This window comes from Amblyomma mixtum, chromosome 10 (assembly GCF_055824585.1).
Source record: "Amblyomma mixtum isolate Tamu chromosome 10, ASM5582458v1, whole genome shotgun sequence".
NCBI lineage: Eukaryota > Metazoa > Arthropoda > Arachnida > Ixodida > Ixodidae > Amblyomma > Amblyomma mixtum.
The window spans coordinates 180,969,848-180,982,208 of NC_143021.1; the positions used below are offsets into that span (position 1 = coordinate 180,969,848).

Genomic DNA, 12,361 nt, shown 5'->3' on the forward strand with positions numbered 1-12,361 from the left:
AGGTACTTGACTCGTTACCAAACGACCCATTCCAGCGTGTTCATCGTTTAGGCATCTTTTCCGCTAACAAATGTAGACCCATCATTGCCAAATTTACTAACTACAAAGTGAAAGAGTTAATCCTATCTCATCGTAATGATTTCAAGGAACACAAAATATCAATAAGCGAAGATTTCTCACCCGCTACTCGAACTGCGAGACGGAAACTAATCGAATTTGGAATCGGCTATCCGGGATCACCCAAATTTCGCCTTCGCTACAACAAGCTACTCATACGCGGCAAATGCTTCATGTACAATCCATCCAACGACTCAGTTGATGAAATCGAGCTGTCATCCGAACACGTGCCCCAAGGATCAGACGCTTCGCCACTTGTTGCGTCCTAGGGGCGCGAGAGGGGCAGTGGTCATTCATCACCATCTGATGTTACGATTCTGTACACTAACATCAGAAGTATCTTGAACAAGAAAACACCTCTTTCATCGGCTATCGACACCTGTTCTGCACATATCATCGCACTTACTGAAACTTGGCTATCACATCAAATCCACGATAACGAAATCTTTCACAACGCACACCGCTTCACAATATATCGCAATGACCGAACTATTCAGCGAGGAGGCGGCGTACTCCTTGCTATTTCGAAAGACATACCGTCATCATGCATCTACACTAATAGCGTCTTGGAAACTGTATGGGCATCAGTTACTTTACACCACCAGAAAATAATATTCGGCGTATGCTATCGCCCTCCTTCTTCTTTGCGCTCGTTTATTAACGAGCTTCACGACGAGCTTACAAGTGGGCGTGTGAACAAGTGGGCGTGTGAACAGCATCGTGGCACGGTTGCTTGACAGCATGCGTTTGTTCATGCAGATAGCGGGATATCTTCAGATCTACGTGGCATCTACCGCTCCAACAGACATCACTTGGATTGCACCTGCACCGTACTGCTGTTATGCTGACCTGGCTTCATATGACCCGTCCTGGCAACCCTCTTGGACCGTGGCTCCTTCGCAGAAGTTCAGCTCATCGCCAACGACATCACCATTTCCTGTGGATATAAACGAACGCCAGCGGCCCGCGCCTTCCAGTGGGCGTGTGAACAGCATCGTGGCACGGTTGCTTGACAGCATGCGTTTGTTCATGCAGGTTAGTAATGACGTTCCTATGTTTGCAAAGAAATCTAGCAATGTTTGTCTTGTGCTGTTCCCACGCCCACAAGTGCTATTAGGTTTGCTTGTGCAGTCATTTGATGCGTGTGCTCAGCTGGTTCTGCAGTCGGGTGATGTCGAACTTAACCCTGGCCCTGGTACGCGTTCTAAGAACAGTGAAACGGATGACTCTGTACAGGAAAAGCTTAATGACGTGTTAACTTTATTACAGAGCGTTAACTCACGCACTGCTAGAATGGAAACCGAACAGTCACGATTAATTGCTTCCATATCTGAAATAAAAGAAAATCAGGAATCTATGAAAAAGAATATCTCCGATATCGATGCGAGGCTGTCGGCAGTTGAACTTCAAGCGTCTGCTTCTGACGAGGCTCAACAAGAGCTGCTGACCCTGCGCGAACTCGCTGATAACCTGATTAGCGAGAATGCCAAATTGCGGCTTAGTCAGTCACAGCTTGAAGACAGGCACCGAAGAGAAAATTTATTGTTTTTTGGCTTACGTGACAGTCCAACGGAAACATGGGAAGGAACGGAAGACAAGCTTTTGAGCGTTATCTCTAACTGCTTCAGTCCGGCGCTTACGAAGGATGCGTTTGAACGTACTCATAGGATTGGTACATTTACGGATGATAAATGTCGCCCGGTCATCGTGAAGTTCTGCTCCTTTAAAACAAAGCAACAAATTCTATCCCAATCAGCCAAACTTAAAGATGAAGGTATCACCGTAAGTGAAGATTACTCGTTAGAAACGCGTCAGGCCAGCAAAAAGCTGCTTCAGTTCGCTAAGGGTCAGGACTCATTTTACAAGCTTAGGTACAACAAACTGTACATTAAGAACAAATGCTACAGTTATAACCCTGCTCGCGACTGCGTTTTCATGGAGGCTAATCTTCGGGCATCAGCAACTTTTCTTGATAGTAACTCGAGTCACGGTAGCGCTGCTTCGTCACATGCTGAGCAGACTGATCGATTGTCTCCTTCGCCAGTCCACAATCAGCAGTCAAATCACGGTACCTCTGGCTCGACCTACGCGCCGTAGGGCTGCGCGAGGGGCAGTGGGCCGGTGTCCGATACTGGCAACTCGCTTTCTTTTCTTTTTTCCAACATACGAAGCTTACTACCCAAGCGGGATGAACTTAATCCTATCATTGATTCGTGTGATGCTGATGTCGTCTTACTAACCGAAACATGGCTTTCTTCCAAGATAGCGGACATTGAACTATTTGACTGTAAAAAACGCTATAACGTGTTTAGATCTGACAGAAGTGAGAGATCTGGAGGAGGTGTTTTAATAGCTGTCGCGGATAACTTTGTAGCAACGCCTATTAATATTCCAACTAGCCTGGAACTGGTTTGGGTGGAACTTAGTGTACGTTTTAAGAGAATGATTTTGGGTATATGTTACCGTCCCCCGTCCTCGAGCCCAACATTCTTTGATGAACTGCATGATTCCCTTAACATGATCACTGTACGATTTCCGAGTACACCTATTGTCTTAGCTGGCGACTTTAACTACCCTAGTATCGTGTGGACTAATACATCACCTTATCTCAGCTCTTTTTCTACGGAGTGTAAAAAGTTTTTGTCAACTTGTATGGATTTCAATCTTTCGCAGTTAGTCTCTAAACCTACTCGAACTACTTTATCCTCATCGAATGTTTTAGATCTTGTTCTAACTAACGTGCCTGATCTTATCCCTTCGATTTTTTACCTACCTGGTCTCAGTGATCATTCTTTGCTCCATTTTGATGTACAAATTCCTGTATCTATCCGAGTTAGTCAGACTAAACAAATTAGAGATTATAAACGGGCTGACTTTAACGCTATTAACTGCGAACTAGCACGTTTTTTGGACGATTACTTACCAGGCTTTTCACAGCGTTCTGTTTACACTAACTGGGATTTGTTCAAGGATATCATTGAACATCTCATTAACACTTTTGTACCATTAAGATCTCTGAAGTGCGATCGGGAATCACCCTGGTTTAATAATGTTTTAAAAAGACTCTGCAATAAAAAGAAGCGCTTGTTCCGCTCTGCGAAGTTGTTGAATTCTAAACAACGATGGGAGGCCTACTTTTCCGCAGCTGCAGAGTACAAAGGTGCGCTAAAAAACGCAAAGGACACATTTTTTAACCACACCCTGCCTGCTATGCTGGTCAATAATCCTAAACAATTTTGGAATGTAGTTAACAAGAAAGACTCTTCCACAATTCTACTTACTTCTTCTGATGGTGTTTCCTTTCCTCCATACGAATGTTCTTCTGTTCTAAACAATACATTTGCTGCGGCATTTTCTAGCAATGTTTCTCTTGTTCATCGCGTGTGCCCTGTTTTTGATGCTCTTCCTATGGATCCAGTTGAATTCGACGCGTCAGGCATCCAGTGCATCATAGAAAATCTTAAGGTTTCCTCTTCCTGCGGTGTTGACAACATTAATTCGAAGTTTTTAATTAATACAAAGTTCTATTGTTCCATAATTCTTACTAAATTGTTTGAACAGCCTCTTGTAACAGGTTGTATTCCCAATGATTGGAAAATTGGGAAGGTGATTCCACTGCATAAGTCCGGAAATAAACATTCTCCTGATAACTTTAGACCTATATCGCTCACTAGTATTCCGTGCAAGATCATGGAACACGTCATATATTCTCATCTCATCTCTTTTTTAGAATCTAACTCCTTTTTCAGCATTGCCCAGCATGGTTTTCGTAAGTCTTTTTCATGCGAAACTCAGCTAATATGTTTCACACATGACCTTCATTGCATCCTTGACCACGGGTCTCAGGCAGACTGCATATTTTTGGACTTCTCGAAAGCGTTTGACACTGTTTCGCATGAGCTTCTCTTTCTTAAATTAAGCAATCTTAACATAGACCCTAATGTCCTTGCATGGCTACAATGCTTTCTTTCTAACCGTTCACAATTCGTAACAGCAAACAATATAAACTCGCATTCTTTGCCTGTCCATTCCGGAGTGCCTCAGGGGTCAGTTCTTGGGCCCCTCCTTTTTCTCATCTATATAAATGACTTACCGGCTAACATTTCTTCAATTAATCTTTTTGCCGATGATTGTGTTATTTACCGCGAAATTAAAGATGATAATGATGTCTGTTGTCTTCAATCCGATATTAACAAGATTCTTGACTGGTGTTTTATTTGGAACATGCAACTAAACATTAATAAGTGTAAACATGTACGCATTTCTCGTCTCTCTAATGCCGCTTCCTCTTATCACATTAACAACGTGTCTCTCGAAACCGTGTCATGTTATAAATATCTGGGTGTTTACGTTTCTTGTAACCTGTCTTGGAAAACTCACGTTGAATACATAATAAATAACGCTGATCGCATGCTTGGGTACCTTCGCAGAAATTTCTCACGTTCATCTAGTTCAATAAAATTATTACTTTATAAAACATTGGTACGGTCCAAGTTAGAATATGCTGCATCTGTCTGGAGCCCTGGCATCGATTCACTTGTTTCAGATTTGGAAGCTGTGCAGAACCGCGCATGCCGTTTCATTCTTTCTAATTATCACCGAACAAGCAGTGTAACCGCCATGAAATCAAGTTTGTCCCTACCACTTCTTTCCCACCGCAGATCAATAGCCTCATTGTGTCTTTTTCATAAAATTTACCACAACAGCTTTCTCAATCCTAAGTTACTGTCAAGACCATGTTACATATCAGCACGCGTTGATCACCGTCATAAAGTTGGAATCCCATCTTGTCACACCAAATGTTTTCATGACTCATTCATACCTCGAACTTGTGCCAGCTGGAATCACCTTCCCCACGACATCGCAGGTATTTCTGATAACAATGCATTTCGTCAAGTCCTTAATGTTTCTTTCTGAGTCTGTGTCGTTTATTACTGTATAAAAATTGCCTTTCACTGTCTACACACTGTTTTAATATATCCCTACTGCTTTATAATCTTATTGCCTTCCTGTGTTTTCAATTTGTCATGTATTCCTGGTTTATTTTTGTTTTCTCTTGTTGTTGCTGTTTAGACAGAAAATTTTATGTATTCCCACTCCCCTCTGTAATGCCTTCGGGCCCTGAGGGTACAATAAATAAATAAATAAATAAATAAACACAATACACACTAGATTTCCATCGGCTTCCTTGTTTTTGCTAGGTGATTTTAACTTTCCCAATATTTCTTGGGATATCCAGCCTCCCACCCTTTATCAATTTTCATCCGATGCCAGTGATTTTTTAGATTTATGCTCCGTTTTTTCATTTACCCAATTAGTCACTAATGCTACCAGAATCTCTGTCAACACTGCCAACACTTTAGATTTGATCCTAACCAATCGAGCCGACTTTGCTTCCGCCATCACCTATTTACCTAATATAAGCGATCACTCTTTGCTTGTTTTCAGCATTAACGCTGCCTGTCCTAAACCTGCAAGAAAGAAAAAGACCATACTAGATTATATTAGAGCAGACTTCGATGCCATTAACAATGAATTATCAGTGTTTTCTGAAAACTTCCTGAAAAACTTTGACGATCGCTCTGTGCAAACTAACTGGGATATGTTTACGGCTAAAGTTCATGAACTAACTCAGAAATATATTCCAAGACGCACCATCACTTCTAATCCTCAAGCCCCATGGTACACCGCCCATATAAGACGCCTATCTAACAGAAAAAAGCGCCGATATCGTATAGCTAGGCTATCACCGTGCAACACACACTGGGACGCATATAAGACTGCCGCTGATGCCTATACTACTGCACTTAAGCATGCAAAAGATAACTTCCTTTCCAACACGTTACCATCCATGCTATCTACTAACATTAAAAAATTTTGGCGCGTCATCAACCCACATACCGAAGAATCTATTAACTTAACTGAGGTGTCAGGGGACCCTATTCCGGCTCATTTATGCGCATCAGAACTTAACAAAACCTTTATTCAGAACTTCTCGCGCACATCAAACAGCACACATCCCGTTCCACTCCGGTATAATTACCCTGCTATGCCTCAAATTTTCATCGATACATCTGGTGTTGCTAAACTTATTGATGCCCTAAAACTTCATTCATCGCCCGGTTTTGACTGCATTCATGCTAAATTTTTAAAAAATACAATTACCTCTAGCTCCTTAATACTAACAAAGATTTTTCAGCAGACTCTCGATAATTCCATTCTGCCAACACAATGGAAAGTCGGGAAGGTGGTTCCATTATTCAAATCAGGAAATCGAACCTCCCCTACAAATTATCGCCCCATCTCGCTTACTAGTACTTGTTGCAAACTATTAGAACACGTCATTTTCACTAACCTTGTGAACTTTCTCGAGTCTAATTCCTTTTTTACACCCGCACAGCACGGCTTTCGGAAGTCATTTTCTTGCGAGACCCAACTTGCCAGCTTCACTATCAAACTTCATCATATTTTAGATCGCGCATCAGAAGCTGACTGCATTTTCCTTGATTATTCTAAGGCATTCGACAAGGTATGTCACCGCTTATTATTTTTAAAGCTAACCCAACTTAATATCGACTACAACGTTCTGAAATGGATTGAATACTTTCTTCTTAACCGATCGCAGTTCGTTTCCGCTAATAATTTTAACTCACCTTTCAGCGAAGTTTACTCGGGCGTGCCACAAGGCTCCGTGCTCGGACCACTTTTATTTCTTATTTACATCAACGAACTCCCTTCCATTGTATCATCTAACATTCTTTTGTTTGCTGACGACTGTGTTGTTTTCCGCGAAATAAAATCCCCCGACGATGCTAACCTTCTTCAGCGTGATCTCTCTAATATTTCTCTTTGGTGTAATGAATGGCTTATGGAACTTAACACTAATAAGTGCAAAATTATGCGAATATCAAGAAGTGCCAACGCTCCGCCTGTGTACTACCTAAATAACGTTCCCTTAGAAGCGGTTACTTCATATAAATACCTGGGTGTTCATATTTCTGCTGACCTTAACTGGAAGCGCCATATTGAGTACATTGCTAACAAAGCTAACCGCATGTTGGGCTATGTCCGCCGTAACTTTTCCAAAACTCCGTCTTCCTTAAAATTATTGCTTTATAAAACACTAATACGTCCTAATCTGGAATACGCCGCCGCCATATGGGATCCCCATCATGATAAACTGATAACTTTGCTTGAGCTAGTTCAAAATAACGCTGCACGCTTTATCCTGTCCAACTTTAACCGTACCGCAAGTGTAACAAGCATGAAAGCTAATCTTTCTTTGCCTCTTTTAGCATCCCGCCGGCAGACAATTCGTTTGAGCCTCTTTCATAAGCTATACCATCATCCCATGCTGCATTATGCCCTCATTTCGTCCCCCAGATACGTGTCAAACCGCATTGATCATCGTCACAAAGTTGGCATTGAAACGTGTAACACTGTAACTTCATTTCAGTCTTTCTTGCCTCGTACATCACGCGAATGGAACCGCCTTCCCGCAGATATCGTCGACATAAGTGATAACCAGCATTTTCGTTCTGCACTAGCTAACATTGTATAACAGGAATATAATCTTTGTTTTGTATCATGCATTGCATCTGTTTATGTATCTTCATGTTTTGTAACCACTCCCCTCTTTAATGCCTTTGGCCTTGAGGGTTCAATAAATGAAAATGAAATGAAATTCAATCGAAAAGAAGCATAATGTAGAACTATATCGATACTGGAAAAGGCAGATTGGGAAGAAATCGTTTTATGATAACTCAAGAGGCAGTGCCCTACTCTTCGAAGCTAGGTCGAGGTGTCTTAGAACGCGCAGCTACAAAAAGAAATTTAACGTCGAAGATGACACATGTGCTGTGAGTGGTGAATCCTATACTTATATTTGATAGTATCCATCCCGTTCTCAATGGAAGCACAATGACCCTCCCAGAGGCCCTGGGGTTTAGAGAGAACAATGGTCATGTAAATAAATATGTGGTGGAAGTCAGCTAAAAGCGATAGGAAGATTGGTGGCTCAAAAGCAGAGAGATGACATAGGGTTAGAAGTGTAGGAAAGCGTATTTGAAGAAAATGGCAATATTTAATAAAAATCTATAGCACAGTTAAACCAAAATAACGAAAAAAAAGCAGAGCAAGGTGGCAACTGTCCCCACCCCGTTTGTAACAGGGACCTCCTTTTTTACATCCACCCCTCCATCTATTAATATTTTGCCCCTCAGGAAGCGGATCCGAAAGTTCCATTGCGCACGGGGGCCTCTAGGAACAGGGCCGAGTGATGCCGTCATGTGATAGCATAAAGAGTGGGCGCTTGCTTGCTCCTCACACACGTGTGTGATGGAGCCAGTTACATCTACTAGAGCGCAGCCTTCTCTAAAACTGCGCCTTCCCTGAATTTTAATGTGCCGTCTACATTAACCGGACCACGAGGGAGGCCGTACAAGACGGAAGAAGAGAAGGCGCAGAACAAGGTTCGGCGTGCTGAAGCTATGCGAAAAATCTGTGACGGAGTCCACTGACGCTATAGCGTTTCACTCGTAAGGCGGAGCTTAAGCATCTCGTGTTTTTTCTTCGCTCCGTCTTTTTTCTTCTTCACGAAACCAAAACAACGTTTTCAAGTTTTTAATAGTCCGAACTTCACAAAATTGCTTTCTAATTTGCATTCGTCACTGTATCCACCTCTATGCTTGTTTCTGTGTAAGGAGTGATTGCATAACGTCATGTACAGTCTTTGTCAAAAATATACAGCCCAAGGAGTCTGCTTCCCGACCGTGTAGTGGAGCTCTTAAGCAGATTCGACAGTCCTAACCTTGGGAGGGTTGAGGACTTAAATTCGACCTGCCGTCATGGGATTAGGGTCCCTGAGTGTGCAAGAGGAGCCGCACTGCAGGGCTCAGATGCAGACCCCTTCGGCTGTATACGTTTGGCGAAGACTGTACGTGAATACATGGAACATCTTTTTCCACGCCTCCTACAAGGTTTCGGCATAACCTGTACCTCTTCCGCATGTCACCACAGCCCCAAGCAGGTTAGAATAAATTAAAGGAACTTACGCCCAGGCGAGTATTAGTTTCAATTCTTACAGCCAGAGAAGTGGGATGGCCTGGGTCTGCAAAATTGCCAGTATCTTTAACCTCCTTTTGCTTGTGATCATTTCCTTGTCTTTCAGACGCATATTCCAAACTTCCATCCTTCACTCTACATGACATGCAGTAGCCGCGACTATTGCGCATCTTCATTTCAGCAAAGCCCCTGAAAGCAGATGAGAGGAAAGCATAATGAGACTCGATGAAGCACGATCAGTTTCGTACGGTTAGCCCCAGCTATACACCGTGGTTCAGGTTTAATGGCTTTCGTCCACTAAGCACAAGGTCGCGGATTCCAGCCTCGGCCGTAGCGTCCGAATCTCGGCCGCGGGCTAATGCGAAAAACCACGCGTGTGCTGTGCGATAACGGGTGCATGCTATAGAACTTCAGGTGATCTAAATTATTCCGAGGCTGTCCGCTGTGACTATCTTTCTTCCTTTTTCAGAGCGGGTTACATATATTAAGGCTTAAGAGGGGGGTCCTCGGACAAACAACTCAGGCAGTGAGGCACAAGCCTTATAAAAACGGTATATAGAGAGTCTATAGACTTCTTGTAGACTCTATTGCCTTTCTATAGATATTTCCTTTTATATTAATAGTCTATAGGCTTTCTATAACCAAAGTCTATTAAACGTGCATGGGCATGGATCTACAGATTGTCTATAGACTGTCTATAGCATTTGCATTGCCTGTACTGCGCCTGTGAAGAGACAATCACTCATCTCTTGTGTGAGTGCCCTGCCTTTGTGGCCGAAAGACGTGAGCTGCGCTGTGCTCTGGACCGCCTGGACTCTCGCCCTTTCACAGAGGCCAAGATCCTCGGTCCGTGGCCACAACAGTCAACTGCCATCAAGGCTTACAAGACACTCTTTTGTTTTTTTGAGAGAGACTGCCTTGATTGACAGACTGTGATTATTTCCCGTTCCTTCTCTCTTTCCTCTTTAATTCCCCTTATTCCCTTCCCCTGTGCAGGGTAGCCAACCGGAATCCTTTCTGGTTAACATCCCTGCCTTTCCCTCTCTCTGTATCTATCTATCTGTATTGCCTGTAGGCTGTTCTCTAGGATTTGCCTATAGAGAGTCTATAGACTTTATAGACTGAAGTCTATGGACAGTCTATAGACTGTGCAAAAATTCTTGTAAGGGCAAAGCACTGAAGCAGTAAAGTTATTCAAGAGAGGCGGGAACAACCTCTAAAAAAAAGGTTGGTGGATGGAAATCGATTTGACAAGTGTGTAGGGGGCCCAACACCATGACGCGTGTTGCATGGTCATTGCAAGCATGTCATGTGACGTCAAAAAAAGCCGGTAGTGTTGCGCCAATGCCTTGATTACGACGCCACTCGCACAGAAGGACTGAGCTCCCGCTGAGTGAGGCGCTTAGCCGGTAAGGTTAGCTCTAACCATTTTTTTCATCACCTTTTTCAATCCTTCCCTGGTGGTGCAGCTCATGTGTTTACGTTGAGAGAGGCAGCTAGTGCATTCTTACTATTAGTACTATGACCCCAGAGGTGATGTTGAAAAAAATGCGGCCGTTTAAGATCTGCTGCGCGGAACGAAACATAGAACACACCTGCCGTTGATGTACGCGGATGCGTCGATGTATGTGTCGTCTTTGACATAAGCAACCAAGTAAAATACATGGTTCGTTTACTTGGGTCGGGCAGCGCAGCACTTATGGCACCCCTTAAACTCTTAATCCGGGTTACGTCACGAAAACCCTTTACCTCACCGTTAAGAGACCTTTTGGTCTTTAAGGGTGCGGTACGGGTTACGCAGTGAGAAGCAAACCCCGTTGCTGAGTTAATTTTAGTAAAGGCGGCACGTACCGTGCGACATTTTAGTATCACTCCCGTGTTGCTGATGGTTGGTGATATTCAGTAGCTCAAAAATATTTGTTAGTGTTATCATCATGATGAAACAGGCCTGGACATAAGTTTTGGTCATTAAGAAGAAGAAAAGTTTTTTACGGCTCTATTGATTGCCTTGTTGCACAATGGCCATGGCATGGAAATTTCTTAGACGCCATGAACTATTGTCCCACAACTGCAATCCCTCTGACACCACTGACGCTAAACCCTAGTCGGTAGTGTCGAAGGCCATGCAGCAAGTAGACTTCCCGATTCAAGTGCGTTATGATATCAATGGCCATTCTTCACTGTTCACAGCTGGCCCCTCATGCTTTACGGCGTAACTGAGCGCCATTACCATTCCAGCCAATTAGCGCTTAGACAGATCAGTCCCTCATAAAACCAGTCAGGACACGGGCCAGCCGACAGCTTTCAAACAACAGGCCGACTGCAAACGGTGGCACTAGCCCAATCGAGTGAATGTGATGGATGTCGTGCACGCTTTCCCAGGGCGGACACCTGCACTATGGAGCTATCCTAGATGTTTGTTCCGTCGTGTCGATCTTCCTTTCCTCTGGATTCCTTTCTATATAAAATGGTTAATAGACTGTCTATAGACTTCTTGCAGGCTGTATTGACTTCATATACACATTTCCTTTCGTCTATTCATTGTCAGTATAAGGACTATAGACAACCGTCTACTAAAAGAAGGGCATGGCCATAAATCTGTACAGTGTCTATAGACTGTCTATAGAGTTTGTATTTCCTATAGACAGTTTATGAGATTTTGTGTTTAGAGAGTCTGCGGTTATGTGCAGGGTGTTCTCGTAATTGTTTCGTCATTAAACACTGCTACGCTAAGGTGTTTGTCTTGGTGTCTTCTTTATAAAGAGTGAGTCGCCTAGGTCATATATATTTGTGGCAACCTCAAAACCTAAAAGGTGAATTTATACAGACTAGCAGGTGGCCCACAACCCCGTGGACAGGTGTCCACCTGCCAGAAGCAGGCTTCGGACAAAAAAAAAAAAACCACAGCGGCTAAATGCGGGTAATGGCCACTAAGTTCCAGCGCACCAAAGCACCATCCCTCATTAGTCTTTATGAAAAGGAAAGAAGAAAAAGAAACATTACCTGGTAAGCTAAGCTCTGGTTCTTGCTTGTGGCAAAATTCTAGTGAGTGCTGTTGTTTAGCTTCGCACAGGTAAAATGTAGCTGGTTAGTTAAGCTGCATGGTGCAGCTTTTGCCCTCCTGCTCATTCCTGCGACTAATCTGTAATTAATGGCCAAGGTTTTCGCCCACCTGCGTCCG

General features: G+C 43.2%; 1 protein-coding gene across 1 annotated transcript in view; it reads right to left on the bottom strand.

Annotated features, from left to right (window-relative positions):
• Window positions 1-12,361, bottom strand: part of LOC149327888 (uncharacterized) — a 33,063-nt gene that overhangs the window by 19,658 nt on the left and 1,044 nt on the right. Inside the window, exon 2 of the mRNA XM_089563728.1 lies at window positions 9,171-9,369. Coding sequence (XP_089419854.1) covers window positions 9,171-9,369 — 199 coding nt within the window. The remainder of the gene's footprint in view (window positions 1-9,170; window positions 9,370-12,361) is intronic.